The sequence below is a fragment of the Sinohyriopsis cumingii genome, unplaced genomic scaffold, assembly GCF_028554795.1.
Source record: "Sinohyriopsis cumingii isolate HCF-2022 unplaced genomic scaffold, ASM2855479v2 utg001752l, whole genome shotgun sequence".
Lineage (NCBI taxonomy): Eukaryota > Metazoa > Mollusca > Bivalvia > Unionida > Unionidae > Sinohyriopsis > Sinohyriopsis cumingii.
Genome location: NW_028316044.1, coordinates 1,589,331 through 1,604,550, shown reverse-complemented (window position 1 = coordinate 1,604,550; position 15,220 = coordinate 1,589,331). Strand labels below are relative to the sequence as shown.

General features: G+C 38.6%; 1 protein-coding gene across 1 annotated transcript; it reads left to right on the top strand.

The window, feature by feature from the left end:
* The first annotated feature begins 12,580 nt into the window (after positions 1-12,580).
* Positions 12,581-13,390, top strand: LOC149771602 (uncharacterized). The gene has a single exon (XM_089948291.1). The coding sequence runs from the start codon at positions 12,581-12,583 to the stop codon at positions 13,388-13,390; it is 810 nt and encodes a 269-aa protein (XP_089804417.1).
* The last annotated feature ends 1,830 nt before the right edge of the window (positions 13,391-15,220 follow it).

Genomic DNA, 15,220 nt, shown 5'->3' with positions numbered 1-15,220 from the left:
AGATGGGTATAAATGAGGATTTCTTTTTAAATAGGACCAGCTTTCTGTTCCAAACATGCTTGTCAGTTACAAGTGTATTGACCACATCCTTTTCTCCTGAGACTGATGACAAACGTGCATAATGGAGAAGAACATTAACACAACTGCAGTCTACTCCTTGAAGAAGAACACTCTTATTAGAAGAAGACTTCTCAGAAAAAGGAAAAGTACCTGTTATAAAATTCCCGAGAAGCTTCTTTGTCCATTAACATTGTAATAGGGATAAGATTGGCTGAAGCACCAACCAGTGATATAGAACCGTTCAACACGAATGGTTGATAATTCTCCATAATAAAATCAGACTGGGGTTTGTTTGACCCAAGAAATGTATTGCTTTTAATACTGGAACTTGACCTTGCCCACTTAGAAATAAGAGTATTTGGAATAAGTCTGAAATGATTCTGCTGCTTTTTTTAATTTTTAGCAATGGGAAATAATGTGATTTTTCATCATGAAATATGTGCATTTAGGAAAAGATAATAATTTCCGATAATTTTTTAGGAACTTGATCCATATAGTTGTGCCAGTTCGAAATATGGAAGTACCCGTATTAGGCTGAAATAGCTTATGTTTACCAAAAGACTGAGTGGAGGATTTAGGGACAAAAGAACCTTTATGAGCTAAGGAACACTCGTCAAAACCAAGAATGTATTCACACACACACACACACATACAAACACACACAGAGGCCGACACACAGAAACACAAACGAATACACACACCTTAGTTTCTCAACACATATTCATATTAAATCAACCCGTCTTTATTTCCCTGTTAACGCTAATAACAAATGTAATATATTTCTTGATTCTTTATGAAGACCCTAATTGGAACTAAACGACCTAGCCATCTAACTTGGGGTATCTTGGGAGGGGTATAGAGTGAAAGAAAGTCAAATTCAAATAAAACTTAGTATGCCATAAGTAAATGGCATCATGAAACGGTCAAAAAGCAATCATTCGGACATAAATGAAACTACGTCGATGATGACTTTTTTGACTCTCATAGATAGCTGTTTATACACTGACCGAACTGTATACATCAATACCACGTTACGAATGAACGAATCTTTAATCCCCAAGTCAAAATAAATACAAATAAAATAAATTGTTTTTGCGCGTGAGTACGTGTGTATTTATGAAAGAAAAGAACCCCTCAAAAATAGTTATTTATTCATAGTCTTGGTTTCAGAAAATAGGAGGGAATCATTGACAATGAATATAAGGTATTGCATGTAGAATGTGGATAGCGCAAAAAACTTTTAAAAAAATGAGAAAAACAATGCCTATCCTTACTGATCAACACGCATCCGTATTGACCAATACATGTCCTCACTGACAAGTACTCACTTACACTGACCAACACTCACACACATACCAACTTAGTATTTGGTGAGTTGCTCTAGCTGCACATGGACATAACAAAGTAACCCGCTGCAACAGCAGTAGGAATAACAATTGAAACAATCACCGCCAGAAATGATAATCCTGAGAGGGAATGAGTTTATTCAAGTAAACTTCAACCTGTCCATCTATGTTTGGCCATAGAGACAAACCTTCTCTGAAAGAAAAAGTGCCTTCACATGACAACAGACGGCCCTTTCAGTGTCGCCCAGTTTCCAAAGCACGGATACTGATGTAAAATATATATTTCGTTTGCTTTGTATGTACAGCATTACAAGCTTCACAAGTTTATCTTAATGTATTATTATGAATATGAATAATACTTCGTACATGTACCTAGTTTCCATTGATTACGTAGTCCTGAGACGGTCCCTCGTTGCAAGTAACTTTTAGGTAATTATTTCTTACGGAATGAGGATAATATATGTGGCCTTATTTGTGAAATGTGAATTTTAGTCATTTACTGGCTTCCGAAACGTGCTTTGCTAAGTTTGTAATGGTGTCATTTTTCGCAGAATCCTATGTAAATGAGCTCAAGGTGATTGGGTTCCTGTTTCTAACACCAAAATCGGAGAACCTTGGTTGCTGCCGCTGAGTATGTGCAACCATCCGATGTTCCCCATAGGTGATGAGTGTGTGTGTATGTGTGGTTTGGATTTTTAATGCAGCTGTAACACATTGTAAGTCATATCTTTACGATGTCTGCAGTGTGGCAGTTTATTGTGATGTCTGGCACTGAAGCATCATGCCGCAAACATGTAGCACAATGTTCTACCCAGTCACATCCTGACACCAGGCTGACCAGACATAACACTTACCTCTTAATGCTGAGCTCCTAGTGTGGCAGCTGTTAGTATCATTTTTATAAGTCTTTGGTATGAACTGGCCATGGTTCGAACCTGTGACCTCCCGTTTCCGATGCGGACGCTCTAACCACTAGGCCACCAGGGGGTGATGAGAGAATAAATATAGGCCGGTAGTTCAAGATGTGAGACGGGTAGCATTAAAATTCAGATTGTCGTGTCTCCATTCAAAGTAACAATTCAGATATAAATTCCAAAAGTTCGAAATTAACACTTTTACTCTTTTGGAAATGTTAACAACCATATCAAATTGTATTCAGATAAAACATCTCTGAAACTGTTATTTTATTAGAACGCCAAAGTTTGGATTTGAACCAATTTGTATTTATACAACTGTCGGACTTTTCCAGATTTTGAGTAATCCGAAATTCAGCTGTGCCCAGATTTTCGTTGGTTTATTTTGTATGGAGTGTATAAAAGTAAGGCAGCACAGCTCTCCACCAATAGGATTATACCATGACATTATAAAGCATCCTATTCATTTTACCAAATTTAGTTTATGATAAAGCTATTGTTTATAAAGTACATATGAAAAATTTTAATGTTGAAAACATAAATTGAAATCAGTACTATTGTACATTAATGCAATTGTGATAATGTGATTATCAGAAAAAAAGAGAGAACATAATAAAAAGTAAAACATAATTTATTCTGTATTTATTTATATAATAAACAGCACACATTTTTCTTTCTTCTCTGTAATCTCTTCTGTTTCCCTAGCTTTTATTTTACAGCACCAACACCACTAGCATATTTCTACGCTCATTTCATATTAAGCCAGTACCAGGCGAAGCCATTTATATTGTTCACGTTAACTTATATTTGGGCCTTGATGTGTCCATATCCAATATTACCGTGGGAAGAACTTTCATGTAGGCCACCTTTTCCCTGGTGGAACCAGACCGTCCCAATTAAGAAAAGAAAAAAGAATACGTACAGAAAATTCCGCATTACAGTACTTGCATCCACTTTTATTAGAAGGAATAAGGAAAGAGAGTAAAAATATATTATGTTATCAGAGTTATATCAATTGTAGCATGCTAGCATAAACAGTAATATACACAATCCTCCCAATATATTTGTATTCTTATTCGATAATCAAATTTAAGAACACTGAGAGAAATGTACACTACTGACATAGGATTTGTTACAAAAGATCTCAAGAAACTTGTAGTCTAATAACTGTGGATGTGAAAATTTCATGAGGGTCATGCTTTTTCTATGTACCAACACATGTTTTTGAAGCATCTAATAGTACAAAGACTTTAATATGTGAATATTGTGGGAACTATAAATTCATACGTGTACTAGAATCTTGAAATAAGAACACCCATAAAACTTGAAAACCCATGGCCAAATATATTAACACTGAGCATGCTCCTTACATAAACCTCATCATTTTTTTCCATGGTTGTAATAGTCATGACTGAACCGGAATCTCCCCAATCACTTTTGCTGTCCCCTGCAACGACCTTACCAATGTATGACTGATTTTTCCTAAGTTCGAGTTGGATTTGTAATCGCACGTAACTGTGGATCGTAACAGAGAACTAATATATCCCCCTGTAAGGAGCCCTGAAGACACCGGTGTGCGAGTTGTATGCTCCTCCTTGGTTTTCCAGTACACTGTCAAATATGACTGTCTTCAAAGGGGGATAGCTCTGATGTTGGGACAGTTCTGCAGTAAATCCGACTGCGCTCTTTATTCTGTTTATCTACAAAGAAGAAATGGTAATTCATTGAAACGTAATATTTCACATACTTTACTTCGACAGAACAACACCTTCTATGAACTGAAAGGATCCGTTATCCCTTATTTAGATATAACATAATATGCCCCTGTTTAAGTACAAAGTCGACAAAATCTTCAGGAAGCTTCTGAACTCGAAAGAGTGACCACCATTATTACACATTTTCTAATCAGGGACTGAACGCAGACCGGATATATGTCAAGCAATTGTGGTATTTATGCGCTATCCAGACCACCATCAGCAATGCACATTCATGACGATGATAGATGGTGTAAGAACTGTCAATTAAAGAAGACCTAATTTTCAAGATACAAAACATTATTGTTAATACAGCATTTCATCAACCCTTATTAAAAGCATCTTCATAGATTCATGTTTTATATTTAATATGTAGGCACAACATAACCTATAAATTAAACAAACGCCAATAAATATCAATAAATGTTACTTCTTAAAAGATGCTTTACAAAGATATCGTATGCAAAGCCGGCAGTAAATGTTAGAACGCGATATACCATAGCCACATTACCATCCACAAATGACAAAATCACTGGTACACGTCAGACGTACAAATTGTGTCATTTACTGACAGTATTGATCTAGATCCTACAGTTATCGCAATGACAATAATAGCAATTCTAGAACCAAAAATATATTTTTGGGGAAAATTGTGTGCCGGTCGATGCTTAATCTCTAAAACAGTCAGTGTCTGTCAGTGGACGCTCATTAATTAGAGAGCCAGACTCTCAATCGAAAGGCCGTGAGTTCTAATCCTGCCCCATTTAGCTGGTGTTGTCTTCTGTGGCGTGTTTGTGAGGAAGGCACCTTAATCGTATTGCTTAGTTCCTATATATCATTTAGTGTGTTGAAAATGTTTTTTATCCTTGAAGAGTATTGAAACTAGTTTAAACCCTTAGCAGTTAAAGTGAAGTTATGGTCTGATTTTAAATTCATTCAAATTCGTTTCGCCTAATAGAGCGTCCACCTCTTCAAGCTACTCTTGTTAATAAATTAATGTTAACCACTGTTCACGAAAATTCAAGGTCAGCGGGCTGTTTTTTCTTCATAACACTTTGACGGATCTGTTTCCCAAACGTTAATTTTCATAAAAATTTAAAACAAAAGTGATCCAGGTGAACCGAATATTATTTTTTCATAACATTTTGAAATCCAACGGCCACCGGGATTCTTTTCAAACATATACATGTATTTGAATTTCAGGTGCCTTAGTGCCACCGGGTTTATTTTTTCCATAAATTCTGAAAGCCACATGACCTGAGTTTGGTAAGGATTTCGAGGAAAGGGAAGAGGTGGTCTAGAGTATAAAGATAAAACTGAGCAGATAAAAACAGCGGAAGGGTGAGATGGAGATTTAAAATAGAGAAGTAAAGAATCTGGCTACCCGTTGTTTTCAACTAGTTCATCACTATATATCCATGTTGCTCATTCTCTCTCTTTCTCTCTCTCTCTCTCTCTCTCAAACCAATGCACACACACAATCTTCACAATCAGGAGAAAATAACCTTGGACCTGGTTTGATTCATCATGGTCTTTTAGTCAAGCATGTCTGGTCTGAAATTATCATCATCTTGTTATCAACATCGTCGTAGTTGTTGTCGTTGTTTGAAAGTTTATTTTTGCAGGTGGTTAGTTATAATTTACCTAATATATACTTGCCTCTAAGACAAAAGAAGACGTTACACAGAGTATTTTTTAGACATACGAAATCTTGATACGGATATTTTTGTGAAACCCACTTACGTAATAGTACAATACTTTCTTGCTCTTAAAATTTACATATTTTGCGCATACAATTAATGGGAGCAGATTCTGAATATTGAGCGTGATTTCTCTATCCCATATATGTCCGTATGCTTAACTGCATTTATCTTACCGCACTGACTGCCTACACGTCTCTCCAGATCCGCGAGCCAACGCCAGATTGCCGCTTCATTTCGGGGCGAAGTCATGGTTTCTTCTTCTTGTTCCAATCTTGTCTTTGATGTGACAATATCATCCTCTTTCACCTGGGCGAGAGTTCCCCATACAAAAAGCATAATAGGTGAAACGGTGCAACGTAAACGCAGCAGCTGCATTATCAAATGCCCAATAGCTCAATTTAGGAACAGACTTCTCGGCTCGGAATTTTACTTTAAAATTAGCTGTGTTTGTGTAAACTTAAATACCCATAGGCAGCCTAGTGATTGACATTCCATTTAACCAATCAGCGTAAATCTTTCCATAAAGGATGGCAATGTGGAACATGACTGGGCAATTTCGTGTGAAAAGCTCAAGACAAACAAAAGATCTGTATCAACGTGTCCATTATGTGCCGCCAATATATCTTATATGTCTTTCTGCCAATGTAGGTGTTTAAATATATTGGTACGTTAATTGCCCGTTTTAGGGCGGGAATAAAGAAGGTAGAAAAGAACAATTAACAAAAAAAAATGGGATGAACGAGTTTAAAAGAAAGATTGATTGTAAAAACAAAAAAGGTATAAATATATTTGGGAAGCCGTCGCGAGTTTCAAACTCGTGACCTCTTGTGATGAAGCCGCTACACTGAGTTTACGCCAGTCTTTTGTTACGAGTAAGAACTCTTGACTGCAAATTTTCTTTCTATTTGTTTCCTATCCACTTATTGAATTGAAACTTTATTTTTGACAAGTATAGGACTTCTACACACAAAGCTTCTAGAACTTCATCTTCTCTACCTGATCGAGAATAGAGGGTTGAAAGAAACTGTGCTTATAAGCTGTTGTAAAGGTGCGGATACATTTCTGCTATATTGACTTCGTAACGGTATTTTTGGACAAATTTGTATCGGTTTGCTTTGATTTACTTCTATGTAAGTACTAAGCATGTGGGTTGAGACATTGCCACAGAACAATACGTTCCATGTTTTAAACGCCTCCCTGACTGCAGGGCACACTACTTAGGTATTTTGGATTTGTTTAGTAACTTATACCAGACACGGAGTTGAAATTATTGAAAGGTTGCATTAATACTTCAAGGACCATCATTATAGTTCTACAGTTTGTTTGCTATACGTCTCAGGGCTATGTACATAGGGTTACATCCGACACATGTTAAAAATGTCAATTAAACTTAGATTTTGTAAATAATATTGACATTGCAGATGGTTATACATCTTGACTAGCCAAGGTTCCGATATAATACCATATCTACACTTTGACGTATCGAACAAAGAGTTAAGTACTTTGTTTTAGCGACATCTAGTGCATTTGATGAGTTGCCTCCCTTAGTCTGTAGTGCCATCTAACCAATAGCGTGTAACACAGTGCATTGTACATAGGCAGAAAATGGTGGAGCAATTGATTTCAAAAGGATACCTCGTAAGTTTAACATCGAGAAAAGAATGACTACGTACCTGAGAGAAGCCATTACATGTGTACTAGAACGGTATTAGTACAAACACAGACCGACCGTGGAAAATCGCTTATTTATCAGTCCATTCATGTTGTGTGCTCCCTTTGTCTCGATCATGTAGGAACAGTGTTCAAATTTGAACAACATATTTTTTTGATTGTACGCAGTACCTTGCCGCCACATTCAATGAAACTGACAGACCCAAAGCACAGAAAAATCAGCTTGATCCACCAAGGTTTAGATATGGATAACATATCGGAACCTTTGATAGCGAAGATGATGGTTAGAGGTAGGATAGAGATGCAAATAAAAGAAATGACAGTTTTACAGATTTTACTGTCCAATTATGCTACTTCTTCGCTTATCTTTGTCAATTATGACCATAGAAATGAAACACTTCAGCATTGTTTACCCCGTCTTAAAAGTGTCATAAAAGGGCCTTGACGAGCAACGACGTTCCTGTATGTCCCTATGAGTAAATTATTGGCTTTCTTTCATTCGTTTCTGAACTCATTGTGTTAATGTTTTTGGTTCCTTTTAATTCATTCAAAAATGTGTTCGTTCATTTACATGCGTTGCTATTTTTGGTGATTAAGAACACTCTCTACGAACAACAGTAAGCACAAAACACAACATACACGTTTGTTTCTGAGACGGTGGAATGAACGAGTGTGATATGGCTCAAGTACACATACAAGCCGTTAGATGCCAGACCAAATGAGTCTTTTTTGCTCGACTTAGAGCACAAGAGAAATGTGGTTTTTGTGTTTATTATAGACTCTTTTTAAGCTTTCTAATATTCTTAGGTTTACTCTATGACTCAAATTGAAAAAGTATGTGGGAGCTATAAAGGTTATATTCCCTGTTCTAAAAACTATGTACGCGCGAACGTCAAAGAAGACACCTAAGTAGTTCGAATCTAGTTCGAATCTCGGTTTGTGTTACAGAAACACGGACTGAACAGCTATATTGAAGGCCAGGTCAAGAAAGTAAGATTAAACGAGTATGTAATAAAGACAACGCACGACATGATAATATAACGTTATGCCTTCGCGTCTCAATAAAACCGTCGAACCGCTGATAAACTCATACTCGAGATGATACAGTTCCTCCGATCAACGTTCCATACCAATGATGCAAATACAGATGTATATCAATCTTTGTTGTGTCCTCTTCATTTATCCACCTTTTGTTTCATATTCTACTCTTTGTGTCCCCAGTTTTGTGCCAGACAGCAAGGAAAATCTTCGCGTAATAGTTGTTATTAGTATGTTAATCTTTTAAATCGGTCACTTCAATCAAAAATGCTAAAAATAAAGGTTTGTGTAACATCTTTGTAAACTTTGAGTATGGTTCTCTATACAAACAGAAAACAAAATTCGTCAGGTTAAGATACTAACGCATCAATTACAAAAGTCAGTTGTCTTTGCATCTGTTAAATGCCGCATTAGCAAGAGTACAGATCGTTAAACTAAGTGTTCAAAACTCACTTCCATCATAAGACTGTTAAGAGGCGAAATTAACAACGAGCGTCATCTCAACGAAGCGAAATCGGCTTCTTCAGTATTAGCAATTTCTCTAAGTTAAAATTAAACTGCACTTTCCACGACAAAAAGTGCACGAATGCCAAGATCAGATACATTTAAGACGGAGTTGTGGGGAAGGTAATTAATGGACATCTTTCAACCTAGAAAAGAACCTCAACTTTCTTTCGTCGTAATTTGTATCATAGCAAAATTCTTACGCACTCTATATGTTTTGTATCATCTAATGTATTGTACACTCTTACCCACCCTCTCTCTCTGAATACAGACATTTCAAGAAGTCAACAATACAATCCATCTAAACAGCTTTAAAAATAAATTCCAAGTGATATTGAAGTCTGACAAAATTTATAAACGTAAAGAGGGTACCCATAAATAAACAACAGTATTAAGGTCATCACAATCTGACTACAACTGTTTGAAATTATATTTTAAGTTTAAAAATATTGAATAAAGATAACCTTGATGGTCCATTTATTTACTAGATTTGATCATATTATATAGGAAGTTAAATGGCTTGAAGTTTTAACACAATACATCGTGTTTTTTTGCAATCCTAACATATAAAGCTGTAGAAGATCCTGCAACACATTTGTAAGGTTATTTAGATGATTAGAGCTGTACTGATAATCAAACTTTTAATAACTCACATAAAGTTGTTTTTTTTATTTTAAAAAAAGCTCTCAGAAACATATCAGACAAATAATATTTAAAGTTTAATATTGAGACTTTGAAATGTTCTGTTTTCAATGAATATAAACAAAATTTGAGATTGCTTTTGTTCTACTCACCAGAAAACACAAACATATCTGTGAAGAAACCTAATTTTAAAGTTTAATTTCATCAATAATCTAATCTACATTTATTATTTTTCAATTACAAAACTGTTGATCTGAAAATGAATATTAATTTAGACGTGTTGTCTTTGAAATTGCAGAAAAATGCAGTTACCTTGTCTTTTCTTAAAAATATTCAAATTGGTGTATACTGTGTTTCTAGTATCTGTTAAGAAATACGTTTAGAATGAGTTGCCTTCTCTGAGAAATATCTTTAATGCTCACAATTTCAATATAAATAAACTTGTTTTAATCCTAATATATCATCTTTTGTGTTAAAGTTGTTCTTTAATTTTCAGTGTTCTATCAAGAATTGATTAACATTTTAAAAGATGTTAACGTGTGTTCGTATTGATCAAAATAAAGCAAAATGTTCCAGCCTTGAAACAGGGTGTGTGTCTGTTGAAAGGGGAAAATTCAGAATATCGCTAAAATATAGGAAGTTCATGCAGAACAGTACATTTTACTTCATTATACAGATTGTGGTGTTCGGGGTGCTCTTTGATGGCTAGTACCTCTGGTGGAGGGCGCACGTTGTGCTCTTTCGGTAATAGCTCGTCCATCTTTAGTCCCCAGCAGGTGCTGAGCTGTCACCTGTGGATCCAAGCAGCTTCAGCATGCAAAGCGGCCACACCACGGGCAACGGCTTCGACTGGCCGGCTAAACCAGGTTGAGGGTAGCCGACGGGCCTCAAACCCTCGGTGAGTTAGGACCTTTCCTATCCTTGCATGCAAAACCAGCTCCGACAGACTGAGCTTAAGAGATCAACTGTGTAATCTAACGTCCACGTAGGCGAATCTGCAAGCGCCTCGTGGAGAGAGCAAGGCATGACAAGACATTGAAGACGTCATGGCCATCCAATGCACCCGAAGTAGTCTCCAGCAGTTTACGTACCAATGAGTACCATCTACCAAGGCCGAGAGGTCAGGTTGTCTCTGTGCAAGGCTGTTTCACTTAAATATCCTTTACGCACAAGTCATGTTGTGCACCTATCATTCATCCACATCATGACACTCATTGTTCCCTACCTGTAACTAGCAAAGTCCCACAGCGATGGGTGACTGGTGAAACAATAGGTGGAGATGACCGCTGGGAGTTGTAGTCAGAGACCTGCACGTAGCTGGCCATTGGACATGTGGTTCCACTGCTCTGTACCTAGGTCAGCGGAACAACTCGGAAGCATCCTGGGCGACTGAGCAGACGTCTTTTAGGACAGCGCTGCTCACACTGCATAGGGAGGGTACTAGAAAAAGTGGCCTAAAATAGCGTGTACTTCAAAATCTGGTCAGCTTTCCGCTGCTGGCAAGATCATCCATATCTGCGTCCGAAACCATCAAAGAAAAAACTTCTTATTGGAGCATGGAATATCCGTACTGTCATGGACAAAGAGAACGTAGCATGAACTTAACAAGAAAACAGCCTTAGTTGCTAAGGAGCTTTCACGCTACAATATCGACATTGCAGCCTTGGATGAAACCAGTTTCCAATGGAGAGTTCTCTGACTGAGCTACACCTTCTTCTGGAAAGAAAAAGCCCAAAACGAAGACAGGATTCACGGAGTAGGCCTGGCTATCAAATCAAGTCTTCTGAGGCAGCTTCCAGAACTGCTTGTTGGTGTCAATGAGAGGCTAATACAATTGCGAATACCTATCAGCCACAAACGCGACACAATAATCTGCAGCGCCTACTTCCTACCCTCTCGAGCCCAGCGGAAACCATCGCGCAGTTATATGTGGACTTCAATTCTGTATTGTACCCTGTAGCAGCTGACGACAAGATCACACTACTGGGGGACTTCAACGCTAGTGTTGGCTGCGATTATAGTTGATGGAAGGTGTGCTTGGCAAGCACGGTGTCGGCAAGATGAACAAGAACGGCCTGCTCCTACTCAGCAAATACGCTGAATCGTCACAAACACAGAGATCAGAATGGCGAACAAACACAAGAACACCTGAATGAACCTTAGATCTCGCCAATGGCACGTAATCGACTATGTAATATTCTACCAGCGCGATGCCCAGGATATCCCCATCACCAAGGCCATGTGAGGGGCGGAATGCTGAACAGACCACAGACTTGTCCGGACTACCCTACAGCTGCACATCGCCCCACATCACCCAAGGCGTCCTAAGCTTGTGCGCACAGACTTGAACATTGTCAAAATTCAGCAGTCTTCCACCCAGCTCAATTTGCAGAATAGCCTAGATGACAAGCTGTCAGCCAACGGACATATACGTGGAAATGCGTCCGAAGAACGGAACAAGATCCGGGACATGATACGAGAAACAGCTATGGCGAATCTGGGCCAATAGAAGCGAACCCGTCAAGACTGGTTTGACGAGAACAACGGTGCCATTGAAGATCTACTTGCCAGAAAGAACAAGGCATTCATAGACTGGCAGAATGACCCAAACTCTATCCCCAAAAAACCGCTTTAAGTCCTATCTAGCTGAGGCTCAGGTAGAAATCTGCAAGAAGCATGCCCAGTGTTGGGAAAGAAAAGCTAATAAATGGCAACGCTATGCTGACACTAAAAACTCCAAAACGTTCTACAACGCCATCAAGTCATTCTTCGGCCCTTTAAAGTCTGACTCTGCCCCCTTGCTTGCTGCAGATGGCAGTACACTAATAAAGGACAAGTCTGGCATTAAGGACATATGGAAAGAACACTTTCGTCAGCTCCTAAACCTGCCCTCATAAGGTCAGCCATTCTGTTCGTTACCAAATACCTAACAACCAACGCATGACCAAATGGATGTTCCGCCAACGATAGAGGAGTTTAGGACGGCCATTAAACAAATGAACTGTGGCAGGGCACCTGGAAAGGATGGTATCCAAACGGAGGTGTACGATGCTCTCAGTGAACAGACTCTGGAGGAATTCCACTATGTGCTAATCAGCATCTGGACGGAAGAAGAGATGCCAAATGAACTCTCTGACGCATCAATTGTGACATTCTATAAGAACAAAGGCACACGTGCAGACTGCAGTAATTACATAGGCATCTCCTTGCTCTCCATAGCCGGCAAAATACTTTCTCGCGTCATTGTCAACAGGCTTATTCCGGCAGTGGCAGAAGATAACCTCCTCGAGTCTGAGTGTGATTTTTGCCCGGACCGCATGCCTCTTGACATGATCTTTGCAGTGAGACAAGTCCAAGAGAAGTGCATTGAGCAGAACATGAATATGTATGCCATCCGTGACCTTGGCCTTAGTATCTACATTACATATCGCCTGGATGGATCAGTGTTTGATCTCCGTCGACTAGCTGAAAAAACCAAGACGCTAGAAAGACTCATCAGTGAAGCACACTTTGCAGATGATTGTGCCCTCATGGCCCATCAAAAGATTCACCTACAGGCAATCGTGGACATGTTCTCTGAAGCCTCCAATCTTTCTGGACTCTCACTTAGCCTAGGAAAGACAGAAATCCACTTCCAGCCGGCCCCACACACTGTCCATTCACAACCCTGCATCACTATTGGCGACACGCAGCTGAAGAATGTGGACAGTTTCAAATACCTAGGCAGTATAATGTCCAGTGATGATTCCCTGGAATAAGAGATCACTACGAGTATCCAAAACGTCAGTCAAGCATGATTCCGACCCAATGTCTTGCAGCACAATGACATTCGCCTGTCAAGAAATATGAAGGTGTACAATGCAGTTGTCCTCACGTGTCTCTTGTATGGCTGTGAAACGTGGACTGTCTACCGAAGGCATATCAGTCAGTTGGAACCATTCCACCAGCGCTACCTGAGATCCATCATGCAAATCATGTGCCAGGACCGAATCCCCAAACAGTAAGTCCTTGATACAGCCAAGACAACAAGCATCGAAGTGAAACTAATCCAGGACAAGCTTCGTTGGACTGGTTGTGTCAACCGCATTAATCAAAACAGAATCCCAACGCAGCTGTTTGGCGAGCTAGCCCAAGGCAACCGAAACCAAGCCACCCTCGCAAGATGTACAGAGAAACCCTCAAGATGTACATCAAATGAGCAGACCTTCAACCCCACCAGCTCCAGCTCGCTGCCTCTGACAGATGTCACTGGCGAGCACTGATCAGAAAAACCAGTTCCACCTTCGAGACTGACCGCCGTCAGCGTCTTGCTGCAGCTCGTGAGAGACGTCACAGAGCTGTGTCCCAGCCACCCCCAACCACGGGTGTCCCATGCCCCACCCGCAACCGCCTGTGTGTACCGGCATTTGGACTCTGGAGCCACATGCACGTGCACCGTCGATTAGATCGCACAACTAGTCTTCCTCGGCTCGAGAGATTAAAAAATAGGAAGATAAAAGATTATGAAGAGGAAAGAAGAATCGGTCGACATTATTTACAGGCATGAGGCTATATATCAATATACAGTTGCTAACACATGAAACAGAAAGTAATCTTAAAGAGTGGTAACAGTTGATGTATCTTGTTCAAAAGTGAAATTAAACATTTCAACACATCTGAAACAGATGTTGTATTGGGACCACTCATACAATTTAGAAAAGGATCTTTTAGATCAAATGATAGAGAAATGACCGATTGTGAAAATGAAACTGCAATTTCTCCAATAAGATTGTACTAATAAGGAAAAGCCCAAAACGAAGACAGGATACACGGAGTAGGCCTGGCTACCAAATCAAGTCTTCTGAAGCAGCTTAATTTTCCTGCTTACACTTTCAATGATTTATCAAAACTTTGAAAGTTTCATGCAAATGCCGTATCATATCTGATTCACCACATATATACAGTAAATTAAAACAAGAAAAACAACATATTCTCCTTTATTTCATAACGTTAGAACAAATCTTATTTTCGCTTTGTAAATATGAAGCAACACACATGTATGCTTCTCTTGAACCGACCACGAAAAATGTGATAAATAAGAACTTACACCTACATAGTACTTTACGTAACACTAGATGAAAGACTATGAAGAGGAAAGATAAGTGAGTCATAGAGTTTAAAATAAAAAACCAGTTAACAGTGTTTCATTGAACAGCTATTTGCCTTCTTCAAATTTTATTTAAAATACCTAGAGACATGGTTGTAATTTATCACCCTGATGTTCTTATGTAAATAAAGAACAGGTTAAACATGGCTAGTTTTAAAATTCAAGGCGTTCTGTATAAATGTCAAATCAGCACAGAGATCTGAGCGTTTTTATTAGGACCATAAATAAGAATGATAAATATCTTGAATCATTTGAGAGGGGAAAAATCAGCAAATAAAACAGTAGCTATGAAAATTTATTTTCAAGTTTGCTTGCTTTAAATGTAGGCCAGAATAAAAGTCAAAATATTATTACGCAAACCATAGCTTTACTTCATATTGGTGGTTCTGTGATCATTCTAAATAAAAGCCTGATAACTTTTGTTCAGTTAATAATTATAACT

Bases quoted from the DNA above. Each gene is read 5' to 3' on its own strand.
- LOC149771602 (XM_089948291.1), top strand. From the start codon at position 12,581: ATGGATGTTCCGCCAACGATAGAGGAGTTTAGGACGGCCATTAAACAA.